Raw genomic sequence first — 25703 nt, forward strand, 5'->3', positions numbered from 1 at the left:
TACATCCGCTATATACCAACAACCACAAAGAGAGCAATTGTGTGTAAATGTATTAGCATTCTCGTCGAAGTACTCTCAATAACAACAAATTGGCACTACAGAGCAGCACTGTCAGCATCAGCATTGTTTTTATTGCAGCAGCTGTTGTCAACAGCACCGCAAAAATTACGGGAAATGTGCGAAAATCGCGAATTGCAATACCGAAAATGGAAGGTTGTGAAAATTTCATAACATACAAAAATATAGCTAATCAGATAAAATAACCCTTCCACCAATTAACGCGATGAAAATTGATACGCAATAGCCAGCAATGCTGATATAACACTCCAATTAAATTTTTCGCAGGCATTTTCAAATGTCAGTATTTGCTGCGAAATACAGCGCATTTGCACGATATTCATATTTATATGTACATGCCATTGTGGAAATTATAAAATTATTTTAATTTATTGTTTAATACTTACGATACTAAAATTAATGTTGTCACTATGTTGACAATCAGTCCAATGATTGTTATGAGATTGGGCGCCAACCATAGCGGCGTCATTGAAACAAGCCAATTCCACCAAGGCTGTAGCCATGGATCCAACAGACTACTGCTTGTGCAGGCGTATTTGTGTTCCGACAACTTTTTCAGCTGTTGAGCGCTGAGTACACGCTCCTTATATGTGATTGATGACATGTTAGTTAATGCGCCTGAATTTTTCTCGTTGCTGCGGAGGTCAGTTTCTGTATTTGCGTTGGTTATGCGTGCGTTCGTTACAAAATTCAAGTGGTTTTTTTTATATAAGTATAAAAAATTGTATTAGAATTTACTTCGAATGTTCCAAAATACTGCGGAAATTCTAATGGGCTATATATACATATATGTAAAATAAATAACAATTTCTCTTTCTGCTGTCGTTTCAGTATGATTTCAAACTTTTACACCTCTTTTCTTAATATGCACTACTTTTACTTGTGCGATTTATTCACGTGTTTGACTTTTACGCTTTTGTACAAGTTTCGCTTTAAGCAAAAACACTTATTTTTCCGCTGATACACGTACACACACTGCTATAAATACGCTAAAATTTTCTACGGATCTTGACCAAATTTACGTATTTTTATTTGGTTAAATTGGCTTTGCTTACTCTTATTATTTAGCCGGTTTGTTGCTATAATTTCACTACTTCAAATACATTTACTTCGGTGTTAAATTAATTGTTGCTACGCGAAAATTCAATCAGTTAACTTAAGCACACTTTTCACTCACAATTTCCACGTAGTGATCCGATGAAAATGCACTGCTTTCGAATATGTGCAAAAGAACGACAAATGTCGAGCGAAAATTTCAAACAAACGATGTCCGATAGAAATGTCAATGAAGAGATGTGAGGAAAATTTGCGGGAGCTCGTGTGCGTGTATGTCAAAATTGTTGTGTGCGTGTTGTCCAATTGGAAAATGTCAAATTGACAGTTGGCTGTTGGCAGAGTTGCATGCAATTTGTAAAAATAAACGAAATAAGTTTGTGTAAACAGCTTGCGCACACTTTCGAAAATATGCTGTATTTCTAAAATAAATTTTTTTCGAGGTAATATCAAAGCATTGAAAAAAAATTTATTTGAATCATTATTCATAATTTAAAAATTACTGAAATCCACAGATACATAACAAAACAGAAAGAGAAAATTGTGGACTCCCCTAGATATTCAGTGTATATGAGTGGCATTAATCGATAGTTTTGCATTTTCACTAGTTCTTCAATCATTATCTGTATTCAACTTTAGCAACAATTTTTGTTTGGTTTTTAGATTTGAGCAGATGCTGCAGGAGATCGGCTACGGGTTCAAAGGGATCCAAACTTTTGCAAAACGAAAATGCGTTCTTTCGCCTTGCAAGTGACTTAAAGGTTTAAATGAATTTATAATATATAAACTGCCGGAAATAAAATAAATTGTAAAATATTGAAATTTTATTTTACAAAAAAAAAGACTTGTTTCATTACTGTCATATTATTACTATTATTATATTTAAATTTTTATTTCATATTCATATTTTATATCAAGGCATATAAACGTACAATATGTTATATAATATAAATGTATGTCATATAATTTATGCAAATTATAATGATTATTTGCTTAATTATTACAAAAAAAATATTAAAAATATAAACACGCATACTTATTTAATATTTTTAAAAATACTAAAATGTAAGAAACAAAAACATTTCACAAACTATTTCAAAAATATATATGTATATATGCTTAAGTATAATGAATAAAGTTGTGCTCATTAACTGCTTAACTGTGCCATTTCAATTTTTGTTTGTTTGTTTAATTTGCATTCACACTGTGCATTAGTTAAAAATTTGTGTTTTATAAATCTTTGCAATAATTTTGAAAGTAAAAGTTTTTTTTTTTTAAATGTTTACAATAATTTTGAAAACAAGTTTTTTTTCGTTTTTTGTTTTTACATATGTAGGAAGCACCCTCATGTCTCAATAACTTAATGCAAAAACGAGCTCAAAATTGCAAAACAAAAAATTACCAGAATATGTTAAAAATTACAAACACAAAACAAATAATAAATATATTTTTTTAAAAGTTTGGAATTTATAATAAACAAGTTGGGTTATGAGCATATAATCGAAAACCTGCAAAAAAAAACTAAGTTTTGTAAAAAAATAAAAAGATTACGGTATTACAATATGCATACAAACATATGTATGTACATATATGTAATATATATGAAAATATAAGTGAACTGAAATATTATTTTTATATTAATATAAAAAAGTAATTGAAGTTTGACAAAAAAAAATGATAGGATTTGACAAAAAAAAAGGATTTGAAAGTTTTACGTAACTTTTTTTTCAAAAAATATTTTATTTCTAACAACTTTGTAAAAGAACTGAAACTTTCAGTCAACTAACTCTGAAGTAGACACAAGATCTGCTATTTAAATTTTCGTCTTCAAAGTTCGTCTCGTTTTTTGGTTAGAACTATTAATTATTCCATAAAACTTAAAGTGAATTAAATTTTTTTTCTCAAAAATATTATTAACCATTAATTTTCGATTAAAACATTTTATTTTCATATAACGGTTAATAATATGTTTTCATTTCTTCTGCTTGGTAATAATTACTATTTCCAAAAAATTTTCGGCTTGGCAGCCACAAATGAAATAAACTTACATAAAATAAGCTTTTATATGTAAATTAAATTTATTCTCCAGCAATAATTATTATTTGGAAAAAATGTTCCAATTTGGCAACTACAAATAAAATTAGCTTCTAGTTGAAAATTAAGTTTATTTCTCAAATAAAAACTAAAATTTCGCTTTTAACACAAATATTTAAATCAAATACACAGCATGAGCAAACGAAAAATGCGCTAACTGGCTGTTTAAAACGAACTTAAATTAAAATAAAAAAGCAGCCAATATTTTAAATTCAATAAATCTGTATACAAGCAGCGCATTTCTATTAACATTGCTGCGCATTTAGCAGCGCAACTTTTATTTCTACGTACTTCTTTAATTTATGGCAATATAAATTACTGCTAGAACCGTTAGTGTGCAGCTTGCTGTTGTTGTGCATTTTTTTTTTACTTCATGTGTTTTTATTACATTACAGATTTCTTGTTTTTTTTTCGTTGACATTTTATTAAAAACAAATTGATTGCACACTTCACCGCTTCCCTATTTTCAGCACTAAATCGTGCGCCACGAAGCAATTTTTACTGTTAAACAATTTTTCACTAAATGACGCATATCATACTTTTAGGCGCAAATTATGAACGTAAAACTTATTTTTTTTTTATATATTTTATTTTTATGTTCACATTTCTTACGCATTTCAATGCATATACATTATTTACGTACTATATATAATATGTATATATGTGTTGCTATGTACATATATAGATATATATATATATGTATATATGAAAAAACCTAATGTAATTATTATAAACACTATTACATTATTTTTTTTTTAATTTTCAATGATTCACGTCACTTAGCACTTTTTATTTGTGTAAATTATTTAATATGTTTTATTATTATCAAAACTTTTTGTTTACGAAAATTTGTTGCACAACGAAAAACGTGGCAGACAAAAAAAAATTATATATGTATATAAATTTTAAACATGACACAATATTTAGATAAATAAATACTTTGTTATATAAAAATATACAGTTATACAGCAGATAAAAAATTGTATAGAAAATTTTAAAGCAAATTAAAAAACAAAAACCGTAGGGGCACCGGAAGAACGTAATTTACATGAAATACTTGTATATTGCAGCAAATTTGTATGCAGCGCGGCAACAAAATATTTGTTTTTAATTTTGCAATTTTTCATAACAAACAAAATTGTTAGTTTGAAAAATAGTAATAAATATGCAAACAGCAAAGGTCCAGCTCAACTTTATCATTACATTTTCAAGTTAAACTATGTATTGTGAGTAAATTTTTTGCTTTTGGCAAATCAGCAATTATTTTCTAAAACAACTGCTTTAATTTTGACTACAAATCAAATGTATTTCATTTCGATTTATTCATTAAAAATAAATTACTTAAAAAATGCATATCAAAATGTATTAAATTTATATTTGTGTTTATGTTGCTGTTGGTGTAATCGCATTAAATTGTGTGTTTCGGTTTGATTTGTGTATGTAGCGTTTGCTTGTTGTTGTATAAATTTTCATTTGAGGCTATGTGGGTAACGGGTGTGAGGTGCTGCGGCATAAATGCAGTTTAAATGAAAATTAAGACAATAAATATAAGATATACATATTACATATAAATGCTAAGATCAATTAAAAAATATTAAAAATAAATTTAATTCTAAAAAAATAAATAATACAAAAATTTTAAATAATAAAAACAAAAAATAAAAAAAATTAAAAACAAATATTTAAAAAAATACTAAAAAAAAAATTAATTAATATTAAAAATTAAAAAAACAATATATAATGAAAAGAAAATAAATATAAAAAAAAGAATAAATATTAAAAAAAAAAAAATTAATAAAAAACTCAAATTAAGAAGTAATAACAAAATATAATAAAATAATAAAATATTTCAAAAAGTTATAGAAATATAAAAAAAAAATTTATACAAAAAAAAATACAATTTTCGTTTTTACTTTCTATTAAAGTTAGCTCAGAAGTTATAAAAAGGAATTTTAATAAAAAAAAAATGAATAAAGTTAAAAAATAAGAAAATTATGATTAAAAATATTAAAAAAAATAATAATAATAAAAAAGCTAAATAAAAAAAATTTAAATAACAATAACAAAAGTTGAAAAATATATTAAAAAAATTTAATAAAAAATCAAACAAAATAAAAAACTTATGAAAAAAGCAAATAAATCAGTTGTGAAAATAATAAAAAAAAATAAAATAAAACTAAAATAATAAAAAAATAAAAAATTTAAATAAGTTAAAAAAATTATATAACAAAATTTTATAGCAAAAATTAAACTAAATGTAATGTAATGTATTAAACCAATATAAAATAATAAAAAAATGTAATATTATATAAAAAATTTAAAAAAAAATATATATAAATATACAAAAAATTTAAAAAAAAAATATATATATATACAAAAAAATAAAAGAAACAAAAATAAAATAATAATAAAAAACTAAAAAACAAATAAAACAAAATTCAAAAACAATTGACCATTTATGAATTATAAAAATCAGGGTTGCAAATAATGCATTAAAAAATAATTAAATAAACATTTGAATTAAATTTATTTTTGTTTTTGTAATTGCAATTAAATTTTTTTTATTTTGTAATCTCTAATAAAGGACTAAAAAAATTTAATTCGACATAAGGCGGATTAAAAATTTATTTTTAATTTTAATTTAATTTTAAATCCAAACTAACAGGTAAAAAAATAAAAATTACAAATTTGAGTACCAAGTATATAATAAAGAATTTAAAAAAGGAAATTATTTTAAAATTTGTAATTTTTTTGTTTGCGTACTTCATTCAAATTAAAAATCTTCAATTTTTAATCCCAAACGTTTTTTAATCCCCATGTTGGGATGAAAAATTAAATAAATTAACTAATTAATTAAATTTAAATTTTTTACCTCGATTTTGGGATAAAAAATTAAATTTAAATTTTATTTTAAATTTTAATTTTTTTGCATAAAAAAAAAGCGAAAAAAAATGTGAAAAATGTCTTGATACATTTTAACAGTTTTTATAAAATTCAAAAAAAAGTTAACCAATTTTCATAATGTCAAAGCATTGTAATGTCGAGAAAATACTTCTTGTTCTACTTTACTTCATTAAAACACTCAAAATGCGTACCTGGTTCATAGCTAACGAGTCAGCCTTCAGCCTCAAATGAAAATTCATGCAATTCAATTTCGTTTTGTTGCTAAACACGGTCAACGGCTTTCCAAGCGTTCGCGTACAAAAAATACATATACATACATGCATATTTACATATGTTTGTGTGTATAATTGTAATAAATGATGCTGTGATGTATCGCAGTTGTATGTGTATGTATGTATGTATGGCTTTGTATACAATTGAACCGCTGAATGATAGGTCACACAACTAACGGTGGCTGTCGGTGTGCATTTGGCGAGTGTTGCATTTCAACACACCAGCAAAAAACAAAAATTGCAAAAAAAAATGTATAAACTATTGCTAGCTATTGCTAGTATGCGCAAATTACTATGTAAACTAAATACTTTAAAATTGGAGAATTATTGAAGTGTCACTTGTTGTTGTTGCGCGCTTGTTGCTGATTACGGTAGTACAGTTCTGATTGCTATTGGTGTTGTTGCAGCTATAACACTGCCGATTTCTGTGTGTTTGTGTGATTTGTGAAAATTTGTTGTTGGAAAGTGTTTTTGTTTTTTGCTATTATTATTGTTGGTGGTTCGTTTTTCAAGTATTGTTGTTGTGTGTTCGTTTATTGTTTTTGTATCTTGTGTGCAGTGTTTTGTTGTTGTTGTTGTTATTGTTTTTTCTTTTTAATTTTCTCTCTTTTATTTGTATTTTCAATTATATATTCATTATTTTACGAGTTTCTATTCTATTATGAGTGGTATGGCGTTACATAGGTTGCTGGGAAGATGCCTTTCCGATTGCCAATCTCACCATTCCACCAATTCTCATCAGATCGATCTGTAACGGTGATGACGTCGCCGCGTCTAAAGTCCAATTCACCAGATTCTTGTGGCACAAAATCATACAATGCTTGTACGAGCATCTGTCACGTGGAGAAAGTAGAAGAATATAGAGAATGGAGTATGACAAAATTTTAGATATATTATATAAACCGAAAATCGTAAGAAATTATAGTAAATTTGGCAATAGCTTAATTAATAGGAAATAATTTATATCAATCAGCGGTAAAAAGCGCAGTAAATGCATAAGAACAAAACATTGCCTACATTTAGGAGCGCAGTTAAAATTTTGACGAACAATATATTGAAGGAACCAATTAATAAACGTGGAAATAAAATTTTGCCTACATTTAGGCGCGCTTAAAATGCTATAATTTTAAAAAAATAAAACAAGAAAAAAGGTTAATTTCGGCTGTACCTAAGCTATAATACCCACACAGGTAAAATGCCGTAATTGAAAAATTGAAACAAGAATACACATAGGTTAATTTCGGCTGTACTTAAGATATAATCCACTGTGAAGGGGATTCATTTCTTATAACATAAATGTGTCAAAACAATCTTTATCTTGATTTTGATCGAACAGTTTGACAGCTATACGCTATAGTGGTCCGATCTAAACAATTTGTTCGGAGATTACACCGTAGCCTTGGACAATAACGTATGCCGAATTTCGTTATGATAGCTCGTCAAATAAAAAAGTTTTCCATACAAAGACTTGATTTCGAACGTTCAGCTTGTAAGACAGCTATATCTTATAGTGGTCCAATATCGGCGGTTCCAACAAATAAGCAGCTTCTTATAGAGAAAAAGGCGCTTGCAAAATTTCAGATCGATATCTCAAAAGCTGAGGAGCTAGTGCGTGTATATACAGACACACAGACAAAGCTAAATTGACTCAGCTCGTCTCGTTGTTCATTCATGTATATATAGTATATTTCATAGGGCAATTCTTCTGGGTGTTACAAATTTCGTGGCACCCTCCATATGGCATAAAACGGAAATAATTTATATAAATCCGCAGCAAAAAAGCGAAATAAATGCGCAAAAAAAATGTTTGCCTACATTCAGGCGCGCATTAAATCTCATAAATAAGCAAGTAAAAAAAACGTTAGCAGTTCACTTTTAATAGTAAAAATAGCTACAATTACGCACTCTAAGCAAATCAAGTTCAACGCACTCACCTCTTCATGTATCATATCTCTCAATTTGACATCTTGCGATCTTGATACGCTTGCGGTTCGATGGTACTCCACCAGCTCGTTGAGTGAGTTGAATTTAACAACCCAAAGGAAGAATTTACCCTGTGCGTCGCGTAAAACTTTGAAATGTTGCACACCATCGGGGCATCTGCGTGTGTGGTTATAGAAGCGATTATTAAAAATCTCATACATTTTGTAAAAAAAAAAAAAAAAATGTACACTTACTTGACTGATAAGGAGAAATCGCCAGGACTGGATTCACTTATGCGAATTAAGAATGCACCTTCATGTTTATTTGAGAGCAATTTCTCAGCATCGGCACGTGTGATGCGGCCATAGTACCAGCTGTATTTATTAATAAAAAAATAAAAATAAATAATGTTTTATAAATCGTCTACTTGCAGTCAGCACACACTCACTCATGATTTTTCATTTCTATATAGTTACTGGGTATGAGACCCTCTTTACTGTCTAATTCGGCACGATACCAATTTGAATCATCTTCCATGTTTAAAATCTGTAAATAAAAAATGCAGAAATTTTTAATTAATTTAAATATTTTTTGTAGAAGCAAAATATGTATAAAAAGTTATATATGTATAGTGAAAATATATATTTTTTTCATATTTTGAAAAAATTGCTTTGACTGTCATAAAAACCAAATACGCTGCATGTCAAACCTGCCACAGTTTTGTTATGTTAAGCAATGTTATCAACTGTCAAATTATGCAGCATTTAGTTGCTGGAAATGTCAAAGTATACCTAAATCGTGACACAAAAACACAACAAATAAAACACCTAATTTTGACTTAATTAATACAAAAATTTATTGTTATCAGTGCAATCACAATATAAGTAACCGTATTGTAACCACAAATATGGACTGTGTTGGACCAGTTTCGGCAGCTTTACATCATTTCTATCGTTAATGCCGTTTATAAACTTTAAATAAAAACAGACTTTGCCAGATCGATAAGTTTAATACATAATATAAGAACGCTTGAAACTTCCAACGTTATATTATTATATTCATTAGGATTCGTACACTTAATTTGTACAACTTGAGATCTCTGTAAAATGTTGTCTGATCTTTTAGCGACGCTGTCTGATTAAGCTGATTATTAAATATAATTTGTAGCTAATGTTATTTCTAACAAATTTGCAATCTATAGAATTTGAAGTGTGTTTTGAGCTTAGGTTAAGATTATAGAGAGAGAAAACCGGAGCCCGTGGAGCATTATGGATGGGGGCCCACTGATCCATCAATTGTTGGAGAAAAAAACTGCAAAAACTTATTGTAGAGCACCGGCACACCTTGAGAACTCCGGGCCCGGGAGTAGCTGTAGTAAAAAAAAAAACAAAAAAACTCCAGAGCGCAAGCAATGTGAGCACGATTTATCGCTTGCAGAGAGAAAATGAACGAATAGTAAAAACATTTTTCTGATGACAACCATTAGTGCTGTATAAAATGTTATAACTGGGGAAATTAAATAAAGTAGTAGGTCTAGTAAAATTAAAGCCAGTATTTTTGCATTAATATGAAGATTTTATTCAACATAATTAGAATGAGCCGATTTAGGTGTATGGTTTGATAGCTTGTTGTCATCTCTATCAAAGAAACTCCCGTCGCTATTGGCAAACAAAGAAAAAACAGGCACAGTCGATTTTCCCAAGCTGCTCTTCAGGCGAATATTTCACCAGCAAAATGATTCGCCATGGGTAGGCACACAGAGTAAACACTTGGTATAAGGTCCAAACTACAAGGTGGTTGCATAAGAACTTCTCAACCAAGCTGCCGGAGCTCCTGGTGAGTCACTATCGATGTGTTTGGCTCGCTTCTAAGCGATTGATTCTTTCAGATGGTCCAATTGCTATTAGCAAACTGTTAAATAGTACAGGTCCGAATTATAAGTTTGGTCGTAGGGTAGCAGCTCATAGTAGATGATTCAACGTCAATCCCATCAAACACCTAGTAAATCCTTCCTGACCGTCAATTCTGACTCGGCCACCGTTTACATCAACTCAGAGCGTTTATACCACAAATTTGTCTATACGCTTTCATAAGTGACACGGTCCATGAAGTGGTTTTGCGATAACTCGTATGACACCCATACATTGTTTTTCTATCCAGCTCTCCGCGTGCTCAAACACTTCTAATCACAAAACTGTTTGAGAAGTTTTTTTTTTACTATGAAATCTTAACTTTCTAACGCCATATAGCGCAATTTTACAACGCTAGATACAGATTCACATGCTGGAGCCATCTATTGGAAAAATAACGAATTTCGTTTTACTAGATCTTATAATGTTATATAATTAATTTTCATATGTTTAGAAATCATCACATTTATTCAATCATCATATTATTCAAACTTTCACTATTTTGTTTAAATATATGAAGAAAAAAATTTGCTAAATTTTTCAATCATCTGAGTGTTTTTTTTTTCAAGTTAGCTTATTTTTTTTAAATACCATTGTGGTGCTGTGACGTTAGTCTGCGAGTAGTAAATTGAAAAAAAAAATTTAGAAACAATTAAATATTTTTATTTTTGCTAAAAACAATTTTTTTTTTTTGATGTTTTGTATATTTAAATGCTTTGCAAATTAATTTGCATAACAAACCAGAATAATTTACTTTAGACCTGTTTGCGTCATTTAGCTGCATTTTTTGAACTTTTTATTTTTTTTTATTTTTAGATTTTTTTTTTTTTTGAGTACTCAACTAAAATTTGCATTGTAAAATGTTAATTTCGTTAATGAATTCAGTGCAATAGCATATTCTTTTATATACACAATTACAAGTGCTTTTTACTAGCAGAAATGTAGAATATTAATGCGAAAGTGAGTACAATTGCGTTGTTACAGATTTACATCAAATATATTGCTCTCGAAAAATGACCAAAATATTCAGCTATGTACTTGTATCAATAGACATATCAATTTCTTTGTATGTATGTATGTATTTCTATGCATTGTTTATAGAATTTTACAACAGCGAGCATATTACTTTTTTACTTACTAAAATGTGTAGCGTGCAGCAGCCGCCTCGGGCAGTTGCGTTGACCCAAATAGCATTGAAGCGTGAACTAGCGCCGAGTGACGTGAAGCCGACACAAAAAACGCGAGAGAGAATTCGTTGACAAAAGTCATTAATAATTTGTTGTGCGGAAGCGAATTGCGAAATATTTTAGATTTGTTTTTTATAATATGCGCGCATATATCGTATATACAGCAGAATTTTAGTAAACTCACATAAATACTCGTATATTCGTTCTTGAATAGACATGTAGACATGGAAAAATGTCAACATACACGTTCGAATTTCATCTCGCTTTATTTGGTTTATTAGCATGAACTTCGTTGCCATTGTATATTCTGCCGCAATTTCCAACAACAGTTTGTCATATCAATGAACTGTGAATTCCAATTGCAACAGGGCTCGTGCAATGACACAAAAACAGAAAGAAAAAGTGAAATATGCGCTAACGAGATAAATTACGTTAAATTTGTGTTGGAAGAAAGTTCGTGTAATTATTGATCAATGCAAGTAACTGCGCTTCCACGACAGTGTTGTATTTGCTTGTGTCAGAGCGTGCGGCTATGCGAGTATGCATTTTTTTAATACGTTTCGAATTTTGGCACGACTTGTTTGAATTTTTAAATAATTCAAATGAAGGTTATTTGTTGGCAGAGCACGTAAAATTGTTGTTAAAAAGTTGTTGTTTAAAAAAACCAATAAATAAAATGAAAATCAAAAGTACGGGTTTGTTATGTAATCTTATCGAATAACTGTACGAAATTAAAAGCTATTAATTCGAATACAGGCAAAGAAAAAATGTTTAAATTTGAAGATAATATACATAGCAATGATATATTTATATTTTTTAGTTGTACTATAATTTAATATTATATAATGCCGAATTTCGTGAGGATCTCAGGTCATATAACAAACTTATCCATATAAGAACTTGATATTGATCGCTCTTTGTAAAGTAGCTATAGTCTGGTACCAACTTGACTAGAAACCTTTGCGTGATCAAAGCTGAAATACTTTGTATCACAAATCTTCAGCACTTCAGGTGCTAGTAGTTCAAGGCACTTTGTCGATACTTGAGTTCCAACTGCATTCGTTTTCTGGATTGCTATCCATTACGCAGGTAAAGTCGTCGTGTTGGCATCATAGAGATAGCTGAGCAACTCAACATTTCGTACCAAATGACCTGAATATATTGCAAAAACGTCATCGAGTAGTGGTCGCAAAAGTGATGCTCGACAAAGGAGCTGAGGAATCTACATATAAAAACTCAAACGCATAATACTTCTGACTTCGAAACTGTGCAACAATCGTGCGAATCGAGCTTCAAACCTTAAATAGAAACCGTCAAAGTCGGTTAAAAATCAAGGTTATACTAATCGTTCTCTTTGAATACTGTGGTATGGTTAAGGATGCATTCGTTCCACAGGGTCAAACGGTCAATAAGGAATACCACTTGTTCGTTTGAAGGCGTCTACGTGCAGCAATTCGTCGTAAACGACTGGATTTGTGGCAGAAAATACATAGTTTTTTCACCACCATTCTAGCGCATGATTGTGACTGGCTTGTTGGCGAAATACGAAACAAGAGCCATCGCTCAGCCACCATATGCGGCAGATCTGGCTGCTTATGACATTTTTCTGTTTTTGAAACTAAAAAATCCACTTCGAGGAATGCCATGAGTCAATTGCAGTCATTAAAAGGCATTCGTTTGAGGTTACATGTTTATTTGAGCGGTTCAGCAAAGCATAACCTATAAATTTTGAAACAGGAACTCTTAGAGATCCTATAAACTGATTATAGCATTAAAAATTTCAAGGTTATCTAAGAATTTTAATTTAAAAAGAGAAATGGTTTGAATTTTCCAATTTACAAAACGAGCAGTGGTTAAACCGCTTGAGCCAACGATTACCTTTGCTAAAACGCCAATAAGACATATGCATGCAGGTTTTCTTTTTTATGACGTGTTATTATCGCAAGTAATTGGAGCTTTAAGTATAGAAAATAAACAAAATCTGTAACAAGCTATAAAATAAATAAGAAATCACAAGAAAAACTAACGAACACAGAAATCACGTATAACACACATTTGAAGACAGTATAACTGGATAACTGAATTTTTCACCGACACGTGCGATAACCTCAACATACTGGAGATGTAATCGATATATTTGCGTTAGTCGCGTAGAAAAATGTGTGTACGAGCGATTGTTTTTGTTTTTATTGTAACATTATATGCAATTTATAGCGGTGATATAGGTGCGGTAAGTCACCACACACTGGCACCCAGTGACTCGCCTCGACTTTCAAAACACCACCACCAATCCACCTCACCGACAGCCAACATTATTTATCACATTACACAAAGGTATTAACTACATACAATACATATATTTTCTCGCAACTGTTAATAACATTTTTATTTTCTGACTTGCTGTTGTTGTTGTCGTAGTTGCGGCAGCACAACGTAAATGAAATGAATATGCCAAAAGAGGTGGCAGATGAAATATAAAAATTCTCATAAAGGGGGAGTTAATGGGCGTAAGCGTAAATGAACTAAAATGTCAGAAGAAACATACAAGAGAATGCAACAACAAAAGTAAACATAAAGAACATGATATGTGTTAAATTAAATGGCGAAGAATATGTGGAAAGTAAAAAAAAAACAGTTCAGCGAAGGTCAAAGTTGAGTGTTAACATGTTATTTAAAATTTAATTGCAAAGCGTTGCTGCGTTGTTGCGTTAGGTGAAAAATTCATTAACCGCAACTGATAATTAACGAGTTAAATGAAATAATTATTCAATTAAATGCTAAGAAGGAATTATAACATAAACTAAATTGCAGCATTGATTCATGTTTTATTGCCAGAAATCGTTTGAAGCTTTAAGATGACTCACTATTATTTTTTACAAAATGTTGATGGTTTTTTATTAAGATTCTAACCGTAAAGATCTTGAATCGCGGTTCAATCGCAACAAAATCGATTCATTCCTGAAGCGGAGGGTACTGGTGATGAAAAGTGTGTTAGTTTTGACAGCGTCAAACGAAAATGGTCATGGTTGAATCGTAGAGAGCCGGCACAAACTGTAGCCAAGCCAGGATTGATGATCTGGAAGATTTTGATATGGGTTTGCTGGACTCATCTACTATGAGCTGCTGGCCTACGGCCGAGCGCTTATTTCAGACCTGTTTTGTCAACATTTGGACCGCTTGAAAGAAACAATCGCCTAGAGGCGTTTTGTCTAATGCGAGAGGAATTGTTTCCATCACAACGAAGCCAAGTTAAACACATCGAAAGTGACACGCAAAAAGCGCCGAAAATTTGGTTGATTGGGAAGTTCTTATGCACATACACCTTATAGTCCGGACTTGGCGCCAAGAGATTACTACCTATTACTGTTTATGGAGCATGATTTTGCTGGTGAAAAATTCGTCGCATAAGAAGCCTGTCACTGCGTTTTGCCAATCTGTACAAGGGTTTCTAAGTGTGTGCCATTATAAAATTACCTTCATGTTTAATTTTATAAAAGTTATTCATACAAGTTATTAGCTCTCGGACTCGACTTTCTCTCTTTCAGACTATTTGGAGGTTTCCTGTATTTCCGAAATTACTCATGTCTTCATTATTTTTTGATAAGTAATTATCAATTAATATGTGATATACTTCACGCAATTTCCGCCATGTCATGCGACTGCCAAAAATTGCAAACCTTCACCTAATTTTCTCTTATCTGTCCACCATTTTTCGCTTGTCATGTCGGTAATAAATATTCAAGTGTGTACTTCTTCTGTTTACTGCAGTGTATGTGATGAATGTATGGCATTAACTAATTTTGTAGACATTTGTTATATAATTTTATACATGTTTATGCACAAATAGCGGCGAGGCTAATATATAACATATATTAAACAAATTTCGCGTGTGTTTCAAATTGTTGACGTGTATGGAATAGTTAATTGTCGTAGGATTGTGGGTCGCGTTACTTTTAGCTTGATAGGAGATATGCAGGCAAGTTCTGTTTTAATATAATAAAGGATATGAGACCTTGCTTCTACTATTCGAAGTTATTGTTGTGTTATGCTGTCACTTATCTCCTTCTTTTAGATATCAGAAAAGAACGTAGGATACAAATGGCATAGGAAATTTTTAAATTTTTTTCTTCAAAAATTTCACTGGGTATTCTTAAAATATGTATAAAACAATGGATACAGTTTTTTGTTTTTAAATTTCCAAAAATTGCCTTTATTTAAGCTATCACACTAGATGCGCCTTTATCATTTACTTGTAGCATAACTTTTAATGAGTTTTTATTAAACTTTTTATCGATAAAAATACATAAATCCAGATATCATTAAGGAAAATTTTCGATAAAAGTTCTGTAATCGTGTTAACATCATAAACACATTAAAAATTTTATATTTGAAAAAGCAAAGCAAAGATTTGAGAGTTGAAAGCGACTTAGTCAAAACTCTTTTGTTGAATATATCGATTATTTTCATTTATGTTAATCGATTACAATTACGTTTTAGGTATCAAAAGGCTTCAAAAGTGGGCACACAAAATAACTGTGATTGTTTTTCTTTTGATTCTATTTGTTTTTTAAAACCTTAGAGTGCAAGCATAATCGCATATGCCGATTAATCGTTTATATTTAAAAAGAGACTTAAGTATTTAAAATAAGATTAATTTTTGAGCCTTGTTACTTTTAATTTTTAAAGCCTTAGAGTGCAAGAATAAGCACATATTTCGATTAATCGATTATTTATTAGTAAAAGTAACAGTAACGTTTTAGGTTTTGATTTTTTTAATTTTTTAAAAAGCTTTTTGGGTTAAAGTTCAGGCATAATCGAAAAATCAAATAATCGCTTTAGGTGCTGTAAGTAAGCCGCTACATCAGAAGATATTTAGAATGGCGCGCAAACTAACAATTTTTTATGGAACACAAAAGTTCAAAACAAAATTTGGAATTTATTTCTTTATAGTCTTTAATGCTTTTTATTCTATTTCGTAAATTATAGAAAAAAATCGAAATCAGAAATAATCGATTAATCGATGAACACCCGGTAATCAATGTTTTAAAAATCTTTGAACATTTCACATACGAGTCTTTTAGAAAAAAATAGAAAATTTAGTCGAAAATATGAATTAATCGATAAAACGCTGCATTTAAGTGCAACTATTTTTGGTATGCAATATTTGGAAAGTAAAATTTAAAAAAAATTTGTTATTATGGATCACTGTTGAAAACTGTAAACTAAAATGTTATATATGCGATTTCCATTCATCTTTTTCAAAGCGATGAAGAGTTTTTCGCAACCCCGAAGTTCAGATTTCGTATGATTAGTCATATACATATGTATCTAATTAATTTTCTTCATTAATTTATTACTGCCATAACTACACTTAAATCAAGCAACGTCGGCACACAAAGTAATTTATGCCTTCACTCAATACATACATACACATATGTGCATGCATAAATGTATAAGTTTCTTCATTAATTCATTGACTTATTCACATTTGCAAAAACAGCAACAAAAAATGTGAAAAATGTGCACAGAAATAGTTAGAAATTTTCCACTGCCAACAACAACAAATAAAGCAATTACTTATAAATGTAAATGCAAAGCAACAACAATAAAAAATGAAAGGTTAGGGGTAGAGCGGTAGAGCGGCAGTGCTTAGTGCGAAGAGAGTCTGCGGGCGAGTTGCTGCTGTCGTTGTAGATGCATCGCAGAATATCGTAAAAGGCGCTGTACACAATTAGAAATGAATAATATTAACTAATGGCATTACTAGCGAAATATATCGATGAACCAATGGACACGTCGGCCAACTCAGTTAGATACCGGTAAATGCTACTTAGCGCACAATTCTTTATACACGCGCCCATTAAGGGACCACGGCTAGCTGCTGGAAGCAAATCTGAAATACCTACGGCATTGCCAACTACTCACCGTCATTCACATCTTTATTTATGTTTATAGACGGCCGAGTATATACCTATGGAGTATTTTTCCCATGACTCATGTGCGACTTTGCTTGCATAAATAAATATTATTTATTTTATTTTTATTTTTATTTTTTTTTTGCTTTATGCTGTACCCGCTGACAATGACGAAGTTAATCAACTCGACAAATACTGCGCTGGCGGTTGGTGATGGTCGGTGTGCGGATGAGTGGCTGAGCGGCCATGAAGTGGCAGAGCGAGAAGATATGGAGAATAAAAAAACATAAATAGAAAAGGCACAAGCATATAACTGAAAGCCGACAAGTTGCACGCATATTAACACATGGAAATGTTGGACGCGCACAGTGGGTAAAATTGAGCAAAAATTAGAAACAACAAGAAAAAACGTTAACTTCGCTAAAATATCCGTCACATATACAAAGCTTCCATACAAGAACTTGATCGGTTGGTTTGTATGCCAGCTTTATGCTATAGTGGTTCGATATCGGCGGTTCCGACATATGGGCAGCTTTTTGGAGAGAACGAACCGTGTGAAAAATTTCAGATGGATATCTCATTAACTGAAGAGGAACATCTAGCTACAACTATATTCATAATTCTTCTCCGGTCGTCCCTGAAAACGATTTATGGTTTCACAATCGTTTATTATTGAAAGGAATATAAGATCTAAAAAAGAAAATCTATTATTTCTGCATTAAATTGAAGGCTTTATTTGGCATTGTTAGAATAATCTGATTTAGGTCAAATATACACCGTTCTGTTTGATAACTTGTCGCCATTTGAAAGGTAATTTCATAATACCACTCTCATAGAAAACCTGGGCAATCAGAACAGTGCTTACGAACTCGACGACTTCTAATATTCTATCGATATTATAGTTGGTTCGAAAGACTTCAACAGGATATCGCAACAAAAACACGCAACTGAGCCTTCGTGATAAAGGCAGAGTAAATGTAAATAAGAGCTTCTAAAAGCAACTTCGTGGAAATTCAACATAGCCGCGAAAACTGGAATATTTAACACCTAAACTATACATGTACATATAAACGTAGAGTAAATAATTTTTTTTTAGTAGGGATTTTAGTGCAAAAAAATTTCTGAAAAAGTTATTCAACTCAAGCCCTTGTATGAAAAACTGTTTTATTTGACAAGCTATGGTCACGAAATTTGGCACAAATTATTATCCAAGGCATCACCACAATCTTATATTATATATACAGATCGGACAACTATAGCATATAGCTGCCACTTAAACTGACCGATCAAAATCAAGAAAAATATCTACTTATAATTTTTTATGCTATAAAAAATGCAACTTTGACAGCTATTATAGCATATAGGTGCAGCCGAAGTTAAAATTTTTTCTTGTTTTTTTTTTATTGTAAAATCAATTTACATTATTTTAAGCGTGTTTTTGCTTGCTGCTGCACACTGTAGCTACCGTTGGCGTGTTTAGTAAAGATGACATATGACTTGAAAACCTTTCAGTAGCAAATAATAATTAATTACCAGTTTTTCTCGAACTATTCATTAGCTTACTTACAGTTTTTATTACATTTTTTGCATAAATAAACACATTTTCTTATACTTTTTACTTGTGAAAAGTTAATTAACTTTTCAATGTTTACAATTTTCGATATTTCCACAGTCAATCGTTATTGCTACTACCTATGCTTGGTTTTTCGCTTAAACTACGCCCCACTCGCCGCTTTAGCTTCGCTTCTTCGCTGTGCCAACGCAATTTCATTGAATTCCATTCATCTACAGTTAATTCACTTTGTTAATTTTCAAGTAATTTTTAGCGTATTTTTTCCTTTCGTTATTCTTTTTTTATTCAATTTGTTTTTTGCTCAAGCATGCGAGCATATCTGGCGACCAGCGCAAACAACAATAAAGCATGCCGCCTGGAAACAAACACAAACATTGATTTCTGCGCATAAAATAGCAAACTTTGCACATACTTGTATGTGAATCTATCTAATGGACCGACCATGTCCATAAAAGCTAGCTACATAGCTATACACATATTCACAAGTACCATACATTGTAAAAATGGTCACCCCAACGTCACAGCCGCGTTTCAGCAAAATTAGCAGCCAATTTTTAATGGGCGCATGTGTCCAAATTTGGGTCTCACTGTCTCAGTGTTGTTCTTGTTGTTGTTGACTGTTGTGCGCGTTGGTCGGTTCATGGGCGTTAAACCGTAGCTGGATTAGCGCAATAAATGTTAAGTATATGTATTGATGTTGCTAGTTTTGGTCAATATTTAGAAATGCTTACTCAGCTGAAATTTAGTTATCTCTTTTATGGTGAAAATAAACACTCTGAATGCTGTTGTTCTTTTATTTATGTTGTTGGTAAGAAGTTTGCTAAGACTCTGTTTACATGAGGAATGGAAATTTGGCAGCTGCTCGCTGTCTTTCCGCATTCCATACTGCTTCTTCATCTCACAACTTCGAATAACGGCAATGTAAGTAGCTGCCTCTGAACTCATTTTAAGGCAATAATTGCGTACATAAATAATGCTCATTTCGTTGCATTGTCTTATTGAATTTCAAATTTCAGGCGGAAACGACAAAAAGTGTTCAAATAGTTGAGTGAGGGTAATCTTGAGAATTTTGCACAACAAATATCAAACAATGTTTTAGAAATATCGTGCTTTAGTAGCGCAAAAGTGACACCTATTGACTTGAATTTGTTATAGTTTAATTTGACTTTTGCTTGCGATTTGAAAACTAAATCCTCACACAGCTTGATTGAAGTTCAAAAGCAGCTCAGCTAAAGTCAACGAAAAAATCAGAAAATCAATCCCACAACCGCTCAGTTTAGGTGCCCGTTCAAGTACGCTCTCAACTCAGAAACTTTCTAAAAAGATATTGACAATAATAACTACGAATTTAGAGAAGAAAACAGGGTATAGCGTGACTTTGACTTTCAGCTTACACACACACACATATGTATATGGGAAATCTGATATTTTATTAGTCTTAATAATGATTTATCAATATTTACGTGACTTATTCGTCTTACGCTAAGTAATGAACAAAATTATGTTTGGTTGCTTTTAAAATGTAGTTGGAAAAATATTAAGGCTACACTCACATTTCTGCAGCTTTTAAGTGTATAAATATGATAGTAATATAATACTTTGTTGATATATTTCTATTGTATATTTTTCTTTGATTTTTCTTTACCATCTCTCAACACTGTTATCCATTTGTCGACACATCACACACTCTTACAATACTTTCGTTTTTATTTCACTTGGCGCTTTCAACTACCATTTCCTCTTCCACATATGTACATATGTATGCGCAAAAATGTAAGCCCATTAAGATTTTTTTTTTTTAACTTTTTCTCTTTTTTTTTCTATCTTTCGAATTGCCGATCAATCGTCTGGCATTGATGACTTTTCGGCAAATTCCAATGCTGAACAAAAGCGATTACTCAACCGGAATACAATCAAAATTTATGTGAGTTCAATGAAAAGAGACGAGTTCACTTTGTACATATGTATATTTGTGTGTAAAGTAATGTGAGTAAGTGTGTGTGCGAACGGGAATGCATTGCAGTGTAGCCGTGAGTAGCTCACATGCATTTGTTGTTGGTATTTAACGCTTTTGTGACAAATGATTTCGACGATTACTTAATTGTTGCCAACATCAATTGACAGGCATTATTAAAGATACATATGTACAAACATCACATGCATCAAATACCGTTAATATAGAGCGATAAATTTAATAACAACGAAGATGATGTTCGGCAGATGGCGTAAAAAATCAATACAGCCATTAAAAACAGATCTAAATTAAAAAAAGCAATTGTTAACAAATTTGTTGAATTGTAATTGTACGATCTATTTTACTATTGTAATTTTAATATCTATCGCTGACAAATTCGAAAGGCACATTTCTGTTATTTTGTTACCGTTTGGTACAAATTAAACTCTGCAAATATTGAGGTTATGTATCAATTAGAACCTCTATATTTTTGCTTCGAATTATAGCGACGATTTGGTAAGCAGTTGGGAAGTATAAAATTCTGGACCGAATTTAAAATTGAATATGATTTGAATGTAGCAAAATACCTTTGGGAGCTATTTTGGAGAATCCAAGCTATTAAAATATATAGAAAATGTTTGGATTCTTTCAAAATTCTACACTAGAACAACGCTTTAGGGCAATTTATTGATACACGAAGATTTAGATTCAATTGTTAGGAGAGGCATCTCAGAGAACTTGTTGTATGTCCAATAATTTTGGACCTCGTGAATAAAGCCTAATGTCTAACTTCATCTAACATATTTGATATATACTATAAGTTTTAAACAACAACAATTTTTAAATATTTTAATTAGACGTGGAGATAATACATTAAGACCAAAAAGGTTCCGGAAACTGTAAATAAAACGAAAAATTTGTCATTTTCATCAACATTTATTTTATCGCCTTCAAAATATGCTTTTTCTGAAGCGATACACATAAGCCACCTCGATTTTCATTTAGTCGAAACATGACTTGTAGGTGCTGTCCGCGATCGCCTTCAGTTCCCTCTGCGAATTTTCTTTTACGGCCTCAATCGAGTCGAAACGGGTTACAAGAGTGAAGCAAACATCGAATATCGAAAAAAAAACAGTTTCCGGAAACTTTCTGGCCTTAATGTAGATTTATGATCTTACGTGTAACTTTTTTTTTTCTGTTTGAGTAACTGCTTAAGTCCAACAAATTGTGAGAATTGCAGAGAAAAAAAAAAGATATTTGGAAGAATTTGCGGTTAGGTTTTTAGGTGTAATAAAAAGCTCTGATAGATGAGATTTTGGTTAAGCTCTGTTCCTCCTTCTACGATGGCCAATCTTAGTAAGAATCTTTAAATGCTTTGAAACTCTATCCTCTCTTTTTAATAAGCTCGTTGCCTTTAAAAATAATATGAACACAGTACTCAAACTCGTTTGGTCGGTTCTTCAAAAATATGTGAAATTTATTTTTATTGGAATATTAAAAATCGATAAGTTATATTACAAAATTTTCTAGCTGATTGTTGCCCAGCTACGAATAAACCTTGAAACCGATTTTTAGCGTTCTTTCAACAAACTTATTTTATAGCATGCTTATATGCAGTTACTTCTTAATTGACTAGATAATCTCTTATATACACATAAACATATAAATATGAATGTACTTATATATTCGAGGGAAACACTGCACTAGGGTGAAGCGAAAAAAAATGCGTTTTGGGGAAAATTTTTTTTTTTTAACATTTAGAGGCGGCTTACTCACTTTTAAAGTAAATTTTGAGTTAAACTTTTTTTTGGGTTTAAATTCTTTACATTTGTGTAAAAATTACCGAATTTGACGGTTTTTGACTCAAAATTTATTTTAACGCTTAAGGAAATTATGTTGTCCTTTAAAACTTTTTTTAAAACCCCAATAATGACCACACAAAATTTTTTTAGGTTGATAACTTTCAATTGGCCAGAAAGGAGACTCTCCTCAGCTTCTAGAAAGCTTATCAAACATTTTTTACGAAATAAAAATGTTAGCTCGAAATTTACTTTAAATTGAAAAAAATAGATAACTAGATATTAAAAAAATATTTTTTTTTCCAAAAATTTTCTCTTTTTATAATCTACAAATTTTACCCACAGGCTAAGCAAAAAACAAAAAAAAAAATGTTTCGCTCTACCCTACCCTTCACACCACAAAATTACAAAATTTGTTTGTCAAAATAATAGCAGCAATCAATTTTGCAAAGCTGCCAACCGCAAAAATCCATCAGCGAAGCTAACTAGATTTCAGAAACACGAGTGTTTACACGAATACAATGTACAATGAAAGCATAAAAACACACACATAAATATGAAAAACGGTAAAAAAGTTGCTACAAGTTTTAATAAACAAATGTGCCGGATGCATACATGTAATTGAAAAAGCAAAAGTGAGGATCGAAAATTAAGTAATAAAGATTTGATCTAAATTCCTCAATTATCAGTTTTTCATCAGAGAGACGTGAGGCGACGATTGGCAATGAAAACGAGAAGCATTGGCGGATTGTTGTCAAAAGGCGGATAATATAAATCAATTCGTGTAAAAATGCTGAAATAACAAAAATTTCAGAAAAAAATTAAAAAAAAAAAAAACAAAAAAAAATATTAAAAAAAAATTTTTTTTTCAAATTTCAAGAAAATATATAAAAGAAAAACGAAGTACATTAAATATTGAATAATTTTAGGATTCCTTGTAGTGTAAAATAAACAAATGTGTTAGAGTAAACGGAGGAAAAAATAGATGGAAAAGATAAAAAGCCAAAAATAAAAATAAGAAAATGAAATATGTTCAAATAAATGCTTGGAAAATCTTGTTGTTGTTGGCAATAATGCCGTTGATGCTGAAGAAGACGACACTAAAGGCGGAAAATCATAAAATACTTACTCGTAAAATTATGAAAACGCTGTCGAGCATGGCGTAAAATTGGAATAAAAATTTATTCGGATAAACGAAAATCGCCAATGAAATTATGCAAAATACACACAATTGGTGGGAGACAGCACAAAAATATTCATAAAATAAACAAACGGCGTGAAATGGCATATTTAAGGCGGAAAATATGAGCGGCACGGTTGGAAAAATAAATGCGTGGACCAGAGGTATTTTTTTTTTATTTTTTGTGAACACATACAAAAACATATAAATGTATGTGTTTTGGTTAAATTATTTTCATGGAATAGAATTTAAAAATTTAAAACGCAATAAATTTTCAGTTATTTTCGGTTATGAGTTGTGTCATGGAATATGTTAAAAAAGTTGGAAAAATTAAAAAAAAAAAAAAATTGAAATTATTCAATAAATTTACAAAATTTTAGGTTTTGTTGGCAATTTCTGTGAATTTTTGCCAGATATATGAACTCTCTTTTTATATGAAATCACTTTTTATATGAGATTGAAAAAATTGACCTGTTGCTTGACAGAAATGGTAGGATCCGTTCTAAAAATCTACATTATTTACACGAATCTCCGCTGTATTGCTAACTGAACACATGGCTAAGTCATTTCTGCAAAAAGATTGCGGTGGCGGATAGTGTGATAGTCTACGCCTATTAAAGTGTAGCTATTTTGATATCATTAAGTGCGTTCTCACAATTTCTTAATAATCGTTCAATTTGTATGGCAGCAATATGATATAGTGATCTGATCGGAACAATTTCTGAATCGGAGAATACATTGTTGCCATAGAAAATAATTCATGTTAAATTTCGTGAAGATACCTCGTCAAATATAAAAGCTTTCCATACAAGCACAAACTTCGTGGCAAAATTAATATATCCTGTTCAGAGTATAAAAAATCTGGTCAAAGTCGGTTAAGAAATACTTTAGATATATTGCAATACAATCAATCAAGCTCAACGAACTTTCGGCAAACACGATTATGTGTAAAGTCACAAGGTGTCTCTAAGCGTGCTTTGCCAAAAAGTTGAGTAGAGCGGCATAAAACCTTACTAAACAAAGTTACGGATAGTGCTAACGATTTACTGGCTCGTACTGTTTGCTTTTTTTTTTAATGGAACGAACTGTTCTATGAGCATGTTCCAAAAAAAGATTAATTATACCTTTTTTGTATCCAAAAGCCTAAAAAAAGTGTATATACCAAAAAAATCGAACCATAGGGTAATAACTTTAACCGGGTAACATTCAAGAGAAAATATTCCAATAATCTATCTCCACCTACACCTTAAAGATATTCGTTTGCAACTAACTAATACCTAATTGTGTACTAAAGATATGTATTGAAGACCAATTCATTCTCAATTGTAAATTATAGACAGTAATCCGGTTGTACTCTGCTTATAGATTACTCGCATAAAAGACAAATGCCAATACATATTCAACAAGCTCTTTATTTAACTAAAAGCTCACTAATTTGAGTAAGTATTTTAAGAGTTCATAACCTCAATAGTTTGCAAGTTTTTTTTAAAACAGCTATATGCTATCTTTTCTATAAATTAGCTATTTGCTATAGTGATCCGATCTGAAGAATTTATGCAGAGATTGCAGCGTTGCCTTGGACAATAATCTGTGCCAAACTTCGTGTCGATAATTTTTAAAATAAAAAAGTTTTCCATACAATAAATTCATTTTGAGCGTTCAGTTTGTATGACAGCTATATGCTATAGTGGTTCAATATCGGCGGTAGCGACAAATGAGACAAATTCTTGGAGAGAAAAGGGTTTGTGCAATCGATATTTTTTTTTAAAGTCGCGTATATACGTAAGAATCCTTACTCGCTGTCTTTACTTGCTGAAACGCTTTCTATAGCTGATGAAGAGAGTACAGTGATATATGTAAG

General features: G+C 30.8%; 2 protein-coding genes and 1 long non-coding RNA gene across 17 annotated transcripts in view; 1 reads left to right on the forward strand and 2 right to left on the reverse strand.

The window, feature by feature from the left end:
* bbc (choline/ethanolaminephosphotransferase 1 bbc) overlaps positions 1 to 1364 on the reverse strand; it is a 29462-nt gene extending 28098 nt beyond the window's left edge. For 2 of the 8 annotated variants that reach the window (XM_070107789.1, XM_070107790.1), the window contains exon 1: positions 465 to 1319. In XM_070107789.1, the coding sequence (XP_069963890.1) occupies positions 465 to 682 (218 nt within the window). In that variant the 5' untranslated portion in view covers positions 683 to 1319. Of the gene's footprint in view, positions 1 to 464 lie in introns of all 8 variants that reach the window. The other 6 variants (XM_036375188.2, XM_036375186.2, XM_036375185.2 and 3 more) reach the window with 6 other exon arrangements.
* A 5505-nt stretch (positions 1365 to 6869) lies between these two features.
* drk (growth factor receptor-bound protein 2 drk) overlaps positions 6870 to 25703 on the reverse strand; it is a 33899-nt gene continuing 15065 nt past the window's right edge. For all 8 annotated transcript variants that reach the window (XM_070107924.1, XM_070107926.1, XM_070107929.1 and 5 more), the window contains exons 3-6: positions 8773 to 8870; positions 8579 to 8698; positions 8336 to 8501; positions 6870 to 7234 (exon numbers count right to left, since the gene is read on the reverse strand). In XM_070107924.1, coding sequence (XP_069964025.1) covers positions 7061 to 7234; positions 8336 to 8501; positions 8579 to 8698; positions 8773 to 8870 — 558 coding nt within the window. In that variant the 3' untranslated portion in view covers positions 6870 to 7060. The remainder of the gene's footprint in view (positions 7235 to 8335; positions 8502 to 8578; positions 8699 to 8772; positions 8871 to 25703) is intronic.
* On the forward strand, positions 22962 to 24133 carry LOC118683195 (uncharacterized). Its single transcript, XR_004979097.2, has 2 exons — positions 22962 to 23297; positions 23352 to 24133. It is a non-coding gene; the product is annotated as an uncharacterized lncRNA (long non-coding RNA).

The sequence above is a fragment of the Bactrocera oleae genome, chromosome 4 (genome assembly GCF_042242935.1).
Source record: "Bactrocera oleae isolate idBacOlea1 chromosome 4, idBacOlea1, whole genome shotgun sequence".
In the NCBI taxonomy this organism is placed as follows: domain Eukaryota; kingdom Metazoa; phylum Arthropoda; class Insecta; order Diptera; family Tephritidae; genus Bactrocera; species Bactrocera oleae.